This window comes from Fusarium graminearum, chromosome 1 (assembly GCF_000240135.3).
Source record: "Fusarium graminearum PH-1 chromosome 1, whole genome shotgun sequence".
NCBI classification, from domain to species: domain Eukaryota; kingdom Fungi; phylum Ascomycota; class Sordariomycetes; order Hypocreales; family Nectriaceae; genus Fusarium; species Fusarium graminearum.
The window spans coordinates 9,688,521-9,705,398 of NC_026474.1; the positions used below are offsets into that span (position 1 = coordinate 9,688,521).

Genomic DNA, 16,878 nt, shown 5'->3' on the forward strand with positions numbered 1-16,878 from the left:
TAGGCTCTGAGTCTAGACACAGCCGCGGACAACGGGCGAGTAACACGAGACAGTGGTCTTAGCGTGTTAGACGCGGCGTCAATGGATTCTGTCTCGCCTGAGGTGCCCGAGCATCCACATTTTGGTGGAGCTTCTGATCCGGCTCAGAAGTACAGGCCTTGATTGGCTGTTGGGGCGAGAAGGCGCACAGTCCCGACACCACATCCGCCGACATGCGGTGGATGGTAGATTAACGGCTTGTGGTTGGCTGCTGGGGCACCGTTCGCTTTCTGGAGCCAGGTGTTGTTCAGAAGTACAGTCCCGTACCGTGCTGTAACGACCGGTCCAAGGCGTCTCTTCCTTGGATGATATGCGATTCGACAAGTCTAAGACTCGACGTCGTACACTCGAAGTGGAAGCCACAGTGAAAAGGACAAGATAATGTACGATGATGAGCTGATGGCCATGGTTTAAAGTTGAAAAGCGGGTTCCAAGATAATACAGAGCAACAAGCCCAAACATTGTGCATCAGTCCCAATGAAGAAAGGTGCACTGGTGCAGCGCCGCGGCAAGAGCGAGCGGGGCGCCGAAGTTCTCCACCCAACCGTACCGCAGGGAAGGGGCCGACGAGGGCTCAGAGCTACCTAACTTTGAAAGCACTAGTGCAATTTCCAAGTTAGGTTGGCAGTTCGTCGTTGTTTGAGATGGCACTGCACAAGAGAAGCAGGTGCGAACGCTCCCAGCATGGTACAATTGACAATTGTTAGAAGATTAGAAGTTGGAGTAGACGTGAAATAAAGTTATTATTACTCAGCCTTATGTAACGAATCCAGGTTTTCAACCACAGTGGAGAAGGGCCATAATAATCTACATCTTTTCTCTACAGTATCTCCATAACATTCGGTATAGCGATGTTATGAGAAGGACAATCGTCCTGATAGTTTAATTTCTAGTCTCTGAGTGAAAAGGGTGCACTATCAAGCAGTTAGCAGTTACTAAGGCTTTAGATGTGCTTCGTAAACATAAAGACATCATTCTGAACCAACAGATGGAGCCTGGTTCCAATAAAATTTGACAGCCGACTAGACTAGGTTGCCAGCAACAGAGTTTGCGCTCCTAAATAAGAAATGAGATGCGTTAAGCTGATTGATTAAATGTCAGCTCTTGTTCATGAAGGATTCAGACGAAGGATTGGCATCCCTCGGTTAAGGTTGTTTAGAGAGTCGCGCGACTAGGTATGTAGGCGTCAGTTACAGGTGTCTAACACGGAGACGGAGGTTCGTCCTACGCCGGCCTTTCTTTTTCTGATACATTTGATTCATTGCAGGCATGCAAGGATTGCTCATTGGATCCGGGACTGTTGGTCCCAAGGCGATCATGTTGCGGGTACTGTACACGTTGAAGGTTACAGATTATTACCGCGCGAGGATGAGGATGAAAGGTCATGTGTCATGAAGCGTACGTATGTGAGGTGAGGTCAAGTCAAGTGCTGTCGGTGATCAACCGGCTGCGGCTGTTATTCCTTGATTTGAGCAGGAGAGGTAAATTTCGGTGGCATCAACAGTGGTGATGACAATGAAGTAGAAGTAAAAGCTTGTGAAAGGTACATCTTCAGTTTGTGCCAAGAGGCGAATGCACATAGAGTATTCGGGCTGTGTCTACCTCCTAGGTAGACTCGATGGTTGCTTTCGCGGCACAGCTTCCTAAATGTCATTGTCGCGCGTGAGATAGACGAGATGACTCAGACAATTGAAACAACTACATACTTTGTACAGGTTGACAAGGTGTCTTTAAATTACCTACTTAGCAACGTGTTATTCAGACCACAATGTTATAGTCAATTGACACAACGTTGAGCCAGAGTCTGCTTGTTTTTGCTATATGCTGATGGATTGGTGTTTATACGAAGCAACCCAAGCAATCGCCATCGTGAAATAGGTGATGTACTGACTATTGCTAGAGCTCCAGCCTGAAGACCGTGGCAGAGCAGCGGCCCATGATCCGCACAGCACTTAGAGGGATGGTTAAAGTGACACACACCCCCATGTTTTCAGCGACCCTTTCCCTGTCAGTTCTCGACTCGAGAGTCCTCGAAAGAGGTACCAATGTCAAACTAGGGACCGCTCTTCATGGGCCGCGCGACTGGGTGCAACCAGAGGCGCCCAGTGAGGAGGGTTGGTCGCGCCAGAGCGACCAAGAATGTGGGAGAGCGCAAGGCAGCGCCAGAGCAGAGACTTTTAATGAGGGGAGACTCATAAGCGAAACGCCAGCGTCAGCGCCAGAACCAGTTACAGTACTGAAAAGAATAAGAGGGCATTGAGGTAGTGACGGACAGATTCCGTCCTCTTTCCATGCATAGCTTTATGGGTCTACTCCAGTTATTAATTGCAGTACGGTATAGCTGGAGACGTTTTATCCATCGATGGGATCCGTAAAAGAACATTCATCTTGACCGCACTTTACGATATCCCCAATCACTCACTGTTTTTGGTCTATCTATCTGGACATGCACTCCCAGCCGGGTAATGACGTGATATAACCGACTACAAGTGGCGAGAGTTCGCCTGTCTGCCTGTGTTACGGACTTGGTAGATTCGTTCTTCAGTCAGGCATTGCAATGCAATTGAGGTTGATGAGAGTTTGCTCAATCCCGTGAGAGCAGGGACAGGGGCATGCTCTGCAGCCTTGGGTGTGCACTTTGCGGATTGTAACTAATTCGGGCGCAGGTACTTTCAGGTTGTGCAAAGGTACTTGTCTGCTCGGAGGTACCGCACCTCGTAGCCGAGTGACGCCGTGAGAAGCGCCACGCCGCCGCGACTTTGGAGGACTGAGAGCAGGTGAGTTGAGACGTAGCATAGAAAGGCATTGCGAATATTTAGAGTTGGTATCTGGTGTACTATTATTGGCTTATCAACCAATATTCCTCTCAACCACTGTTGACCATCCAGACAACCTGTCTCTATCTCTTCGCTCGTTTCTTACTATTGCATCGCCTGGAACCGAGATGCGAAAACATCTGCGTATCACAAAAATATATTGAATTGGAGTTGGAGCATTGGCCCACTTCGTCATCTCACGCGCATGGCGATAAAAAAAAAAAAGCTAGCTTAGCTTAATTTTTTCAAAGCGCTGTTAGGATTATGGCTATACGACCGCCATGGCCATGGATGGATGGATGGATGTCTATCATCACAACTTGCAGGGACACACCAGAAACAGAAACGGAACCAACAACACCAACCGCGCGCCCCGTCCGCTCGCCTACACCTGCAGTGCAGCACCCACCCACCCACCTTTCTTGGATCAGTTTCCAAGTTCAAGGGTCCCCTGGCCCCCAAGCTCTTGATCAATACATTCACCCCTCAGCGAATATGCGAGTGAGGATTACCTTGCAGTACAACGCTGTTCTGTTTCGAAGTCTCTGAGACTCATATCGAATTGCGTTGCCTACTGTACTGTAGTTATTCCTCGCTCGCACCTCGCTCACATCATTCTCACGATGAATGGATCGGACTCCCGCAGTTCTGCGTGATTATTGAACTGATTTGGGTGGTCGACACGAACTGAAGCAACTCGAGCGCTTCTGGTGTTACCGAGTCGTCAACCTGACGGGTAGAGATGGGAGGGAAGTAAATGCTTGTGCTTGTGCTTGTTAGCTTGTTGTACTCGCCCGTCCAGCACCTTGCCTTATCTGGGTGTTTCTAGCTGTTCTTCCTTCCATGTCATTCACTGCCGCCGCTGTCTCTCTTTTAGCTCTCTCTTGCCTTAGTAGTCTAGCTCGTTGTTGACCTGCTCTCACTTGAGCCTCGCGGGTTCCTTCCTCGTACAGTACATCTGGACCCTTACTGGGGCTCTCTTTCATATCCATCGTCTCCTTCCTCGGGCTCTTCTCTCCCGTTCCTTTCCTGCATTGCATATTATTCCTTCCCGGCACACCCTCACTTCATCTAGGTTGGATCTCGCTCTAATCTCGATCCTTGGTTTTCTTTCTTCTTCCTCTCCGTCCTCTCTCTACCCTCCCACCAGGAAGGACCCCCTCCCTCTCTTTCCCTGCCCCCGTCAGGCCTGACTGATCTGAGCTTCCCGCCACGAACACCCCTAGCCAGTATTTCTTTCTTCGTCCATTACAGACGCACTTTGACTTAATCGCGCGTCAAAACCTACCGACGCCCCAAGCGCGGCGACTTTCATCATTTCCAAACCACAACCACCCGACTTTTCACTACTCGGTGGGCAATCGCGCTCCCAATTAAACTCCCTTGCCTTCATTTTTTATATGCGAGCTTGCATCTCGTAGACGCTTTCAGGCTATTTGTTTAGTTGATTCACGTTCCTTTTCTATCTTGGCTACAGGTGCCGAGTGGGATTTCAATCTCATCAACTCCAGTTTTAAGAAACGAATCGCGAGAGACATCGCAGTCTCGTTACTGTCTCGCATTCGCAAAGCGAGCATCGTCTCACCTCAACTCATCCCGTTGCACCGAAACTCACGTCCTTCGGCCTTGAATTTCATCACAAAACCTTCCGCCACTGACGCCTTGGTTTGAATCATTGGTTCACCCGTATCGAGAAGCACCAACATTCGTTAATTATCCATCGTGGACGTCAATTTGACCGGGCTCTGCACATTTTCACCGCGTGGCTTCTTCTACATTCGCGGCACCACGGAATTCTTGCCCGGATAGGACTTGATATTTCTTAAGGTCTCACTCTCACGGCATCATCAATTCGATTTAGAGCATCTTGTTTGGCAATTCAAACGCATCCACTCAGCCCACAGACCCCTGATCGCGTATCACTGCTGTTCGCGGAAGATCCGGAGTGAGCTCGACTGTGCTTCGCTTGAGCAACTCTGGAAGTTGCTCTGAGCTTGCGTGATTCCTAGACATTTCTCCTGACTCGCCCATTTCTCATCCTGTGCACCACTGCTCGCCACCTTGGTCGGGTCACCATGTCAACTTTTACGGCCCTGAACGGAGGCTCGCCCCGGACTTCAGATCCGCCAACTGTGACCATCGAGAAACCCTCGGCCATAGACGAACGCACACACAGCACAGCTGCGTCTCAACCTCCACCCACACCAGAAGTGCCATCAAGCCAGGTTCCGGCTCAAAGTGCAGATCGGCCATCTTTTCAATCACCTGATTATCCTGATGTAGAAGGCGCTCATAAGAGAAAGCGATCTGATTCCGTCGAGATACGGCGAGAACATGTCATACACGTTCATACACCAGAATCTGCCCACCCGCACCACGATTCGCGTGAGGCTTATGGAACACCCTCAAGAGATTACCGCTCATATGGCGATGAGCACCGGGATAAGGAGGGCTGGTATCCGCACCAAGCACGCGACGAACGTAGCTATGACTCCCAGCAGAATTCTGCAACTACCCCGCATGGTCAAACAGAAGAACAGATTGGCGATGCGCTTCGCAGAGCCAATAGCCAGATGGACCATGAAGGTTACTCCAATGCCAGTCCTGATGGCGATGATCATTCTATCATATATGGTGGCCAGTACTCATCAGATCAGAGGCGCGACGGTCTTATGCAACAGGACCCCAAAAAACGAAAGAGAAATTTCAGCAACCGGACCAAGACAGGGTGCCTCACGTGCCGAAAGCGCAAGAAGAAGTGTGACGAGCAGAAACCTGAGTGTAAGCTATATCCAGATTATGTCCATTGTCTATGCATGTCACTAATATTTCCTTAGGTGGAAACTGTCTTCGTGGCAGTTTTGTCTGCGCAGGCTACCCACCCCAGCGTGGACCAGGATGGCAGAAGCCCGAGAACAAAGCTGCAGCGGTTCCTCTCGAGTCCAAGGATCCGACGTATATTCCACCAGGAGCTTACGGGATGCCTCAGCAAAGCCCTTATGGTAACCAACCGGTGAAGCGCGAACCCCTGCCGCCTTATCGCGGCCAGGCCCTTCGAATTGACCCCCCACAAGGCCGCCCTTTGGTGACCGATGACGACCGGCCAACCGCATCAACAATACCCAGCGCGTCTGTTGCGAGTCCCGAGAATAAACTCTCTGCTTTGCCTTACACTCCAGCAAACGTGTTCCCAACACCTGTCAGCGCAAACCCTCAACCGCCACCACCACCATTTGGAGAAAGAATGGCCAAGGAATACCAGCGCGTGCCTCCGCTGCACGATCTTAGCAGGACAGAGCCCGATTCCAATCACCTTGGGAACCAGCTCCCGCAGATCAACATCCTCCATCCGACAAGAACCAACAGTCCTGCTCCCCCTCCACCTGCGCCGACATCCAACGCTCAGGTAGCCGCCCAGTTGGCTTTGTCCCATTCGCAGTTCCCCCAGAGACGGACCCAGAAGGAGGAAATGCTTTCAGGGCGTCATTTCTATCCTTTCGATAAAGAGCTTTGCTTAGAGCGTGAGCGTTGCTCTGCCGCTTGCTGGAGATTCAACACCCTTAACGGTATATCTCACGAAGAACGTGCCCGTTTGTTTCTCGAAATCTTGCAACCTCGTGACCCCGTTCGGGTTTCTCCCACCGAAGCCTCTCCGATCACCAATGTAGGCCGTGTGGGTAGAAATGTCGCTGTCGAAAAACCTTTTGCTTGTGACTACGGCTATAACATCACGATTGGCCATCAGGTTGCTATCGGACGCAACTGTACAATCAACGACGTGTGCGAGGTCAAGGTTGGCGATAACTGCGTGATTGGGCCAAACGTCAGTATCTTCACGGCAGGACTGCCTGTTGATCCTAAGAAACGCCAGGGGAGTCAGGGCCCCCAAGTCGGCAAGCCTGTTGTCATTGAACAAGATTGCTGGATCGGCGGAGGCGCCATCATTCTCCCTGGAAACACAATTGGAAAAGGCAGCACTGTCGGTGCTGGATCGATTGTTACCAAGGTATTTTAACATAAAACTTTTTCTGGGGAACTGGTACTAATTCATGGCTCAGGATGTTCCTCCTTTTACGGTTGTAGCAGGAAATCCTGCAAGGGTTTTGCGCGGCATCGCTTCTTGATGTTGCTACATGGCATTGCATTTTCTCCTCGTCTCAACACGGTACCATAAAATATTAATGTGTTTAAGTCGGCACTGTTGAGTGGCTATTTAGCCACACGAGTTCACAAAAATGCTCAACGATTATGAACGGAGCTAAGCGTTATGAAAGCCTCAGCGATGCATCTTTTCGATTGTTTGATTTTGATTTTGGTTTTGGTTTGTTTGATTTGATTTGATTATATGGTTTGTTCTATACCAAGAGGTTATATCCGCACTGGCATTGATAAGAGGGTGGTGAAAAGCAATTCTAATGGGAGGCGCTAGCTGTGTGGGTTTACCGGCCGTTTTGGGAGGCAGAAAGCCTCATGGGAGATGAATTGGCAGATGAGTTTGATGAACTGGGATGGGATGGTGGCATTACTTGCTTGTTGTTGTTGTTGTTGTTGTCTTGTGTTGCCACGCGCTACGACTTATGAGAGATAAACAAGGCCGGGTCGAGACCTGCAGGAAGATATCCATTCGTGTTATCAATTATCATTAGCCTGTCATACCTTATTCAAGGTTTTGTACTTTTTGATACCCATCCACTCGTTTTGTGGTAATTCCTAGTGAATGAGTCCTTTTCCTACTTGCCTTTGTGATGATGCGACCCCTTCTTTGACCAGTCGCGTCGACAACAAATGTACAACCTGCAGTCATAGCTTAGCTGCCCGGTTGCTAGAGTAATGTTAAGGATGCCCGCATCTGCGGCCTTGTATGCAGCCCTAGAGTTGACCGATTGACATCTTACTGCGTGTTAGTGGGTTGTTGAAGGAACGGGTCTACACCGATAAACTGACCCAGTCGAAGCCCTCGGTCGGGCCAAAGATGGTATTCAGAGGAAGAAACTCCTCATAGTCTCCGGAAAAATTCATATCAGGCATAGTGAAGTCTGTGATCGCACCGCATACAGTTGTTTCGGTGTAGGGATATGCCGTATTGACTAGACTCTGAGCTTCTGAGCTAGACATCGCGCTCAGTGGCACAGCAACTCGGTTGAGTGTTGCACGAATAACCCTTGATCCGTATCGTGCGTCCTTGGAGTGAAGCCCACGCTCTTCCCAGACCTCGTGGGCACGTTCAAGTATCCGAACATGTTGCAGATGTATTTGCGGGCTGGAGGATTTTAGTAAAGCTCATAAAACGCACAGCAGTGAAGCCTACGTTATGTCGGTTGATCCCAATAAATCCAGGCACAGGATCATGGCTGCAACTAGAAAGTCATGCAGTGTAAGGCTCGAGAGTAAAAAGCGATCTTCGTGCATGCGGCCACCGTCTCGAATCTCATGTTCGAACTCGAGGTGGAGTTCAACAACTCGAACAGCCGTGGCGCGGCATAGTTCTCGGGATGCTCGATAACGTTCCTGGCTCATCTCGGAGCGGAGATAGGGGCGATGGAGCACACAAATCGTCTTGAGGTACGATATCTCTATGATCAGTCGATGCATGATGGTGTAGCCTGGGACATCCAATGGAGTGGAGGCAATGGGACGGACGCGAAAGCATTCAGGCACGGTATTGTGGTATGATTCTAACTCTGCCTGGAGTGCCATCGTCTCTTCATACGGCGGTGACTCAACACGGAGAACATGCCGTAGGGCACGGCGTAAAAGGCGGCAGAGGTGGGATTTGGTCTGCCAGGCCAGCATGGGAGTAGGCTCTGTGGGGGGACGAGACTCAGGCACCTCGGTGTCTTCGTCAAAGTCATCGTCTGATAAGTTTCTAGGATGTCCGGCGTCACAAACTTCTTGATACACCATAGGGGGCATGCCCAGCTGGAATGAAAAAAGTAAATCAGAAGTCTGAACCATGAACCACGTCCGTCGGCGCATCTCGGCCTCAAATTGCGTAATGGCAGATGAGACTCTGGCTGCGTCAAGATGATAGCCTCTGCGCTGTGCAAGACGGACAGCGAGCGAGTACAGAGACCATATCGTAGCGTCTGAATCTTTTTTGGTAACATTACGCGAATGAGCGTACATCATAAGTGCTTCGACAGAATACGGTTTGGCCTTAAGGTACTCTCCTGTGACAAGACACTGGGCTGAGCGCTGAATGTAGAACTTTGGTTCCTCTACATACCCTGGACAAGGGGTTTGGGCTTTCGAGATCATAGCACCAAGGCCCAACACTGAGAACATGATACTCAACCACAGGAAATTAGGGCCATGAGAGCCGGACCACATAAGCTCATAACGTCTTCGGAAATGCCTCTCGTGGATAAAGGGAATGGCGATGAATTTGGACTTGAAATACATCCTGACAAGAGCATCGGCATCATGACGAGAGGGTAAGCTATTGCGAATATCGGTGATAGTGATGGATGATATCCCTCCAATCACAATGTCTGGAGAAGGAGGTAGAATCTCAGACTCGCCACCGTCAGACTCATCTTGGGTGTGAAGAACATTTTGAATGTCATGGATGCCCTTAAAGACAGCCTCCCACGATGTCTCTCCATGATACGCTGCATCGGATCCTTCTTCTATTCGCTGAGGAGAGAGTCCACTCATGCTGCTTTCTGTACTAGCACTGGGCAGAGCACTTGAAGCTTCTGATTCTGCCGCGAGGCGCATAACCATCTCTTCAAGCTTGGCCACTTTGAGTTGCATTTCTTGTCTTCCTCCAGAAACACTCGTATCACTATAGAAACAAGCGTTCGGGTCACCTCGCTTTTGACAGGCACTGCATGAAGGTTTTTCTCGATCACATTTCGACTTGCGTTTCTGACATATCGTACAGGAAACAGGCTTTCGATTGCGGGCAGCTTTGTGAGTGCCTGTGGCTCGGAAGACACCAGTAAGATGCTTCATGTTAGGGCCAGGCATGGTCCGTTGACCGATTGACGCAGCGACTATTCGGATAGTAGAGTCGGAGGCCTGAACCCTGTTGAAACTGCCAATGGTTGATGGCGGTAACAATGATAATTTTCTGACTTCTGTTTTGTCGAGTTCAGTTGATAAGTACCCCAAAGCGTCATTGATGTGTCCTGAGAAAATGAGATGAAGGAGAAACCATAAATTGAGTGAGTGTATTGTGGCTTTTCATGTGATTTTTCATAAGATCATAATGAGTGTAGGTTCTCATGAGGATGTTAAGTTGACCGAAAGTGAACCAGACCGAACCCGATTTGAAGTTCTCAGTGAGCCTCTTCGGGCACACCTATTTCTTGAGTGTGAAGACTGAGTGTGAGTCCTTGACAAGCTTTTTTAAAACAAAAATAGCCCCGAAAAATGCGGCAACGCGGGGGAGTGAACCGGGTTTTTGAATCCTTGGAGCCAGGTTATTTAACTACTAACAGAGCCTCATCCTGGGCCGCTTGCATATAAAAATATGTATTCATGTATAATGATTTATAGTACATAAGCGATTTCCTAACTCCTCATTCGCTGTCATGAATGGCCCATCTTCGTCTACCCAAAACCTCAGACACAATATCCAGTTCTATATGATATGTTGGTGATACACGCAGCGATTGTTTCCGCTGCCAAGGTCCATCCCTATCTTGTCCATCCCTGTCGTGTCATGCATTTACTGAGGCTGGTGGTCTTCTTCCAGCCTCTTTCTGTTTTCATCAATGATCTTTTCCATCATTTCTAATGCCCGAGTTTGGTCTTTCAGCTTGGCAAATGCCTTGAATGTGTGCATGTCTGGTTTGTATCCAGCGGCCTCGAGGTCCTGCAGTGTGCCAACTGTCTGAGACAGGTCCTGCATCGAGGCATAGCCCTTAACAAGCGTGTTCCAGGTGACAATGTTGGGTTCCAGGTTGTGCTCTCGCAAAGCTTGTCGAACTTGTTCTGCCAGCATTACCTCCCTTCGCATGAGAAGCCCATGGAGGAGAATGCTGAAAGTGAATAAATTCGGTGATGGGTGGACAGGAAAGTTTTCGTCCAAGACTTCCTCCTGTGTACCGTCTTCCGGAGGCCTAGCGATTAACGAATCGCGAAGCATATCTCCAAATACTTGCAGCGCTGGGCGGAGGAGAACCTTTCGCTCCAACATGACCAGAATTAGTGTATCGTGGACGATGCTTCCCTGTTCCTTGACCAACTGTTGAGCCAAATTCCTCTCAGTCCCACGCTCCTCTAAGCGTGATTTGAACCAAGTGTAGAAAGACATCAAGTCGTAAGGTCGGTGCAGTGTCTTTATATATCCTCGCATCATGATTGCCAGCGTCTGCATGCTGGGTTTCCTAAGAGGGCCAACAGTGCCGTCAAAGAATTCATTCGCAACAGGGAGAATTGCGTTCCTGAATTCCCACTCTCTGTGTGGGTTGTACATGAATTTTTCATTGCCGTCCATGTTTTCTTGACTGAGAAGCAGGGGCAAAGTGTCAGGTAAAAGCCACTGTAGAGGTTCCAGGTCGAACTTCTTGGCATAGATACGAAGCATGGGTCCAAAGACGGGGACAACATATGGTGCCGGGTACCTCTTATCGCGGCTTTCCATCTCTGCAAAGTAAAAGATGGAATGCAGCGTGTTGTTGAGTACATCGATGTGTGGTACTTTTGCAGCTCGAGCAACATCCAGGGCTTGTCGCACATTAGACGCTTTGAGGCTATTTTTGGCCCCTCTGAACACAGTGGTATAGCATCGGCTGTCAAGCTCAGCGCCGTTCTCTGCTAGCAATAGTGAAAGCCGAACAGCTTCCTCGATGTCGCCCTGAAAGCAAAGAGACGAAATTAGAGCTGTGAAACTGACCAAGTTGGGAGAAAATCCGTGTTCAAGGAAATACTCCATAGCACGTTGAGGTGAAAAGGCACCTTCCGAGTCGGACCATGAGTGTGCCGATGGTTGGGTGTGCAACAACGTAGTGATAACGCTCGCAATGGACGGCGAGTTCAAGTCACGGCCTTCATCGGCAATGTTTCGTAGAATCTGGAAAGCTTGTTCTTTGTGCTCATGACTGCGTGCAAGCTTGTCGGCAAACTTCAATAGCGTATTCCGATGCAACCTGATTCCTGATCGTTGTAAGATTTGGAACATCTCTGCTGTTTGCTCAATCGGTAACTTTGCAGCAACAAGACCTAGGGTACTTTGGCGAAATGGTACATGGCCAGACGGAATGTCCTCGACCAGTTTGGCAAAGAGTTCCAGCACCTCATCGGCTTTTGTAACACGATCGCGCATTATTTTGAAATCTTTAAGATCCAGAGCCGAGATGCAAAATTGAGCAACACCAGCCATTGCGTAACCGGGTGGTAATGGATCCAAGGTGGCCTCGAGAACTTGAATCGCCTTGTCCGGGCGTGAGTAAAGTGTCGACAGCATTACACGCGGCCATGTCTTCTCCCTGGATTCAACATCAAGTTCGTGCCAGGCATTCTCCATATCCGAGGAGCTCTCCAGTTCGAAAAGAAATTTCCCATCATCTAGCCATGGCGATAATTTTAGTTTAGTTCGGGCTTCAATCGAATCCAGGTTTGAATTCCAGAAGTTGAATTGTTTTTTGACAGCGATCAGCTCGTCGCTAGAGTATTGATGACGCAGATATCCCCACTGATCGTACCTTTCCCTCCGTTTCTTCTCTCTTTCTTTTGCTTTTTGACGATATTCAGCAGCTTTTCGAATGGATTCTGGATCGCGGGGTGGTCTATTCTGATAGAAGCGTGCGCCTGGTGAAGCCTTCGAGGGGCTTTTGTTTATTCTCCTTGCTTCTTGCTTATAATTGTGTCCATGGGAGCTGTACTCGTCTCGTTCATGCCTCCGTTGCGAGCCAGACCATGTCTGAGAACCCTGGGTATCTTCGACTGTAGTGGCATCTGAGGGGTTCGAAGGTGCTTTGCGAAGTCGCAATTGTGATAATATCTGAGTGCCCTCTTCTGGATATGACGACTGTGCTTCGAGATGATATGTTCGAGTGAATATCGATCGGTTCCTACTCGTATTTTGTCGCAATGCGAGAAATGCTACTCTTCGTGTCCATGTCTGCGCCGTCACAGAGGACTTGAGCCTCGTGCAGGCTCGGAGCATGAGAGCCGCTGGCATATCCTCCGGGTCGGCGTTAACTCGAGGTCAGCCACCTGCATAATGATCGCTAAATGAATAGCGGTCTCGTCGCCGTTCCTCGTTGGAGTTAGAGGATAATGGATGTAAAATTTCCAAATCTCCATTTGCCGAAGTCGGTCATGTCGCCTCTATAATTTTAGCCCACCTCATGGAATTCCTGCGCTTAAGACAGGCTCTAACTTCACTACAGCCCGACCCCCTGCCGGCGGGTTGTTTTTAGTGGCTCGAGCGCTCGCATCCATTAGGTGTGCCTAGGTGCCTGTACATCGGAAGTGACGCGCTAGCTTCTGGATTTCCATCTCGAATTTACATTTTACACCCCTCCAGTCTTGAAGCTTCACTACATTGCAATTGATTCAATTCTGCACCGATCCCACACTCTTTACGCGCCTGTGCCTTATCTTTAATAATACTCAACATGTCTTCATCACACGCTAGCCTCAGCGCTGCTTCGGACGACCGAAAAGCCAGGCTCGCAAAGCTCAAGAACCTCAAGCGCAAACAACCAGCAGATGAAATCGTTGCGCCTGAATCAGAGCGAGCCGCATCCCCTCCCACAGAGCCAGATGTATCGCGGTTACATTTATCTGGCCGTAACTACGATCCCGAGACAAGAGGTCCTAAACTAGGCTTTGAACAAGACCCAAGCCTCAGTCTTGAAACCCCGACCCTTGAAGAGCAGGCTGCCGAAGTCGAGGCCGAGATTAAACAAAAGGCGGCAGAGGAGGCTCAGGACGATAAGGGTGTCGATCTGTTCAAACTACAACCGAAGAAGCCAAACTGGGATTTGAAGAGGGAACTCGATACGAAGATGGAAGTCCTCAACGTCCGAACAGACAACGCCATTGCGCGCTTGGTACGCGATCGCATTACTGGTGCACAAAAAGCGGCCAAAAAGGACAGAGCAGTCGACGACGCTCAAGGCACTGGTGAAGCGACTGGTATGGATGGTGTGGCGCTGGTGGAAGGTCTAAGAGTCAGGGAAAAGGAGGATGAGGATGAGGAGCGTCGCGAAAGGGAGGAGGAAGCTGCACTCGGCGCATAAAACAGTCCAGCCATTTCGCTGTACGTTGAATCACTATTTTTTTCATCGTCCTATGTATTACGTTTTTTGGGGTTTCGGCGCCCTGGGCTGTCATGATAACTATTACAATTATACCCAATAATCATCTCCCGCCCTGCTTCATAGCCTTAGTCATGGCTAATCGTTGGCTGAAAGGGCTCAAACTTCGCTCTCGTGCATTCTCTTGATGGCGACCTCCGTGGCCGTTTCTCTTTCCATCAAATCCTCCGCGTGGTGCTGGTCTCTCACGGCCATGTCGGGTACCAGACGGACCAGGCCTCTCGCCGTGTCTTCCGCTAGGCCCTGGCGACCTTGAGCCTTGAGCACGCTGGCCCCTGTATCCATATGGACTCCGTGACCCCGATGAACCCCTTCTCGACTGCTTCGTAGACGTAGTTTCTCGACCTGGGGGCAGAGGATCGCGAGATCGATAGTGATTGCGGCGATCATAGTCTTCTGGAGAACGATCATCGCCAGACATAGATTTCCTGCGTTTAGATTCGATACGAGGACTTTGGCTGCGGTCCGAGCTGAAACTGCGACTCCGGCTTCGAATGTCATCTCGGCCTCGTGAATTGTCAGAATGAGGACTTCTTCCACGTGCACGGGGTGATCCAGCTCTATCTCTACCAGGCGACGGAGACCTTGAGGCACCAGTAGAAATAGTAGACACAGAGTGAGAAGAAACGGATCTGTGTCGCTTTGCGGATGAGTTGATCAGCTCGTCATCTCTCTCCTCGCGCTCGCGCTTGCGTGCGCGTTCAGCGTCTACTTTCGCCAGTTCCGCATCAGCAACACCCTCCCTATAATAATATTAGTAAAAAGCAAATCATCGATCTCAGTCCAACATACTTCTTTTCCAGAGGGTTCAGTGTCTCATTTGTAAGCTTGGGCACAAGCTTGGGGTTTCGCAACTGCTGAGATCGTGATGGGCGCGACACATAAGGACGTTCCTGAGCCGTTGCTTTACACTCATAAGAGTAGTGACGTTCTAAGATGGTCAGTATTAGCACGAATGGAAGAAGGGATGAAAACATATCTCTTTTTAGGCATTTCTGACACTGAACATTGGTGGGTGTTGACCGCGAAGGGCCGTTACGGCCTCTGTAATTGAACATTGAGAATTGAAAGAGCCTATGTCCGAGCTCAATTCTGGGTTTCACCGCAACGAGGATGTGAACAAAGATGGACTGTTTGGCACGGCCTGAGAGTTGCGCAAATTTTGGTTAAAATTGTCGTGAGGATCTCTTGATAATACCTGAAAGTAGGTATCTAGGTACCTGTCTTGACTCGAGTTGCCGGGTGATTCTTGGCCATCTTGCTCACGTGACCTCAGGATAACCTACAGTCTGGACCCAGTACGTACCGCATCCGATGTCTTAGTAACTGCTTTCCAAACTGTTTGAGTTGGGCCGTGTGTATTTCAGTCCAGACATATCACTGTGGGATGAAATGCTGACGTGTTTGGGTTGAAATATATGGCTGACTCAGTTGAAGTTATGATGAATTGAATGTCGGTGTTGTCTGTTGAGTACCTAGGTTAGTACATCAGTACCTAGGTAGTAGGTAGACCCCAGTATGGATTCACTGACAAGATGAAAATGGCCTTTCCATCGGTACACATAAACTCACAAACTTAACTTAGAACTCCTAACTTTCCTACCTACCAGTGATGCCGTTTAATGCATTGGATAGACTTAAAACTACCAATGTAGAGCTGAAGAGCAAGGGTAGTGGTGATCAATCTCGGCTATGTTGGAATATTTGAATAAAGGAAAGGGGGAAAGCAGTATAGAGACCACATTTGTTCTTACCTGTACTTCATCTGTGTACGGCAGCCACCTAAAGTTGAGATTGAGATTGGCCCTGTGAATGTCTTATGTGTACCATGTTTCAACTGGTTCCTGGTAGAAACGGGGTGCTGTATAACAGCTGCACAGTATTCGAAAGTGGCTATGACTGGATCATCAAATCAACGCCTAATAAGAGTACCAATGTGTAGAGATAGAGACAGAGATAGATCATCCTGAGAAATTCTTCAACGACACAGACTGTTTTAGCTCTCCTTTGTCTTGGGCTTTTGATGTTGTCTTTCTCTATAAAAGCAAGGCAGTCAGCAATGATGTCTCGCTACATGATACGCAAAAACATATGTACACATACCCGACGGCTTCTAATCATGGTTCCAATTCTGCATGTCCCTTGCATAGTGGCCTCCAATTTGAGAGTCCCTATCCGTACCTCTTTCGCTTTAATAAAAGTTGACCGGGCCGTTTTTCTTCATGATCTTCTTGATTTTGCGTAGGCCCCTAGGCGCCTGCAATTTTAGTGGCTCAGGCGACTCCTCCCACTGTGTGCCCTGCCGTGCCACTGGCTCCACAGGGCCCAAGTAAAGTCCCGGACAGTAAAGAGAAGTGATAACCCAGGGCAGGCGGGTAGGCAAAGTGATGGTGCACGTCCTTGTGACAACCTCCTCCTGGTTCCCCTCCAAAACCTTGACTAACCAACTACATCCAATTGATCCCGCCCATCAGCAACATTACATCGCATCGCCTTGCTCTTTGCTTTGCTTTGCTGAGCTGTGCGCCTTGGGTCCGTCTTTTTGTCAGGAACCAGCTGTTGTTGTTTCTTCCTGTCTTTCACTCTCCGCACACACGCCTGACCTCCGACTCGGGCGTTTCCTGAGGTCCATTCTCAACTTCCACCCCCGATTTCGACCCCGTCTCACTTCGACGAGAAAAAAAGAGGCCGCCTCTCAGTGTTGGGGATTGGGTAGCAACAGGACCTTGGACAATTCGATCAGAATC

The 16,878-nt window shown here is 49.3% G+C and overlaps 5 protein-coding genes across 5 annotated transcripts; 2 read left to right on the forward strand and 3 right to left on the reverse strand.

The window, feature by feature from the left end:
* Positions 1-4,930: 4,930 nt before the first annotated feature.
* FGSG_10069 (uncharacterized protein) lies at positions 4,931-6,979 on the forward strand (the record flags this gene model as incomplete). Its single annotated transcript, XM_011320699.1, has 3 exons — positions 4,931-5,636; positions 5,693-6,861; positions 6,914-6,979. The coding sequence occupies 3 exons, from the start codon at positions 4,931-4,933 to the stop codon at positions 6,977-6,979; spliced, it is 1,941 nt and encodes a 646-aa protein (XP_011319001.1).
* A 398-nt stretch (positions 6,980-7,377) lies between these two features.
* On the reverse strand, positions 7,378-9,827 carry FGSG_10070 (uncharacterized protein; the record flags this gene model as incomplete). The annotated part of the gene is made up of 4 exons (XM_011320700.1): positions 7,378-7,461; positions 7,512-7,565; positions 7,800-8,115; positions 8,164-9,827. 4 exons carry the CDS (start codon positions 9,825-9,827, stop codon positions 7,378-7,380), a joined length of 2,118 nt encoding a protein of 705 aa, XP_011319002.1.
* Positions 9,828-10,530: 703 nt separating this feature from the next.
* Positions 10,531-11,448, reverse strand: FGSG_10071 (uncharacterized protein; the record flags this gene model as incomplete). Its single annotated transcript, XM_011320701.1, has 1 exon — positions 10,531-11,448. The coding sequence occupies one exon, from the start codon at positions 11,446-11,448 to the stop codon at positions 10,531-10,533; it is 918 nt and encodes a 305-aa protein (XP_011319003.1).
* A 1,978-nt stretch (positions 11,449-13,426) lies between these two features.
* Positions 13,427-14,053, forward strand: FGSG_10072 (uncharacterized protein; the record flags this gene model as incomplete). Its single annotated transcript, XM_011320702.1, has 1 exon — positions 13,427-14,053. One exon carries the CDS (start codon positions 13,427-13,429, stop codon positions 14,051-14,053), a length of 627 nt encoding a protein of 208 aa, XP_011319004.1.
* Positions 14,054-14,230: 177 nt separating this feature from the next.
* FGSG_10073 (uncharacterized protein) lies at positions 14,231-15,388 on the reverse strand (the record flags this gene model as incomplete). Its single annotated transcript, XM_011320703.1, has 4 exons — positions 14,231-14,691; positions 14,726-14,874; positions 14,924-15,062; positions 15,352-15,388. The coding sequence occupies 4 exons, from the start codon at positions 15,386-15,388 to the stop codon at positions 14,231-14,233; spliced, it is 786 nt and encodes a 261-aa protein (XP_011319005.1).
* Positions 15,389-16,878: the final 1,490 nt, after the last annotated feature.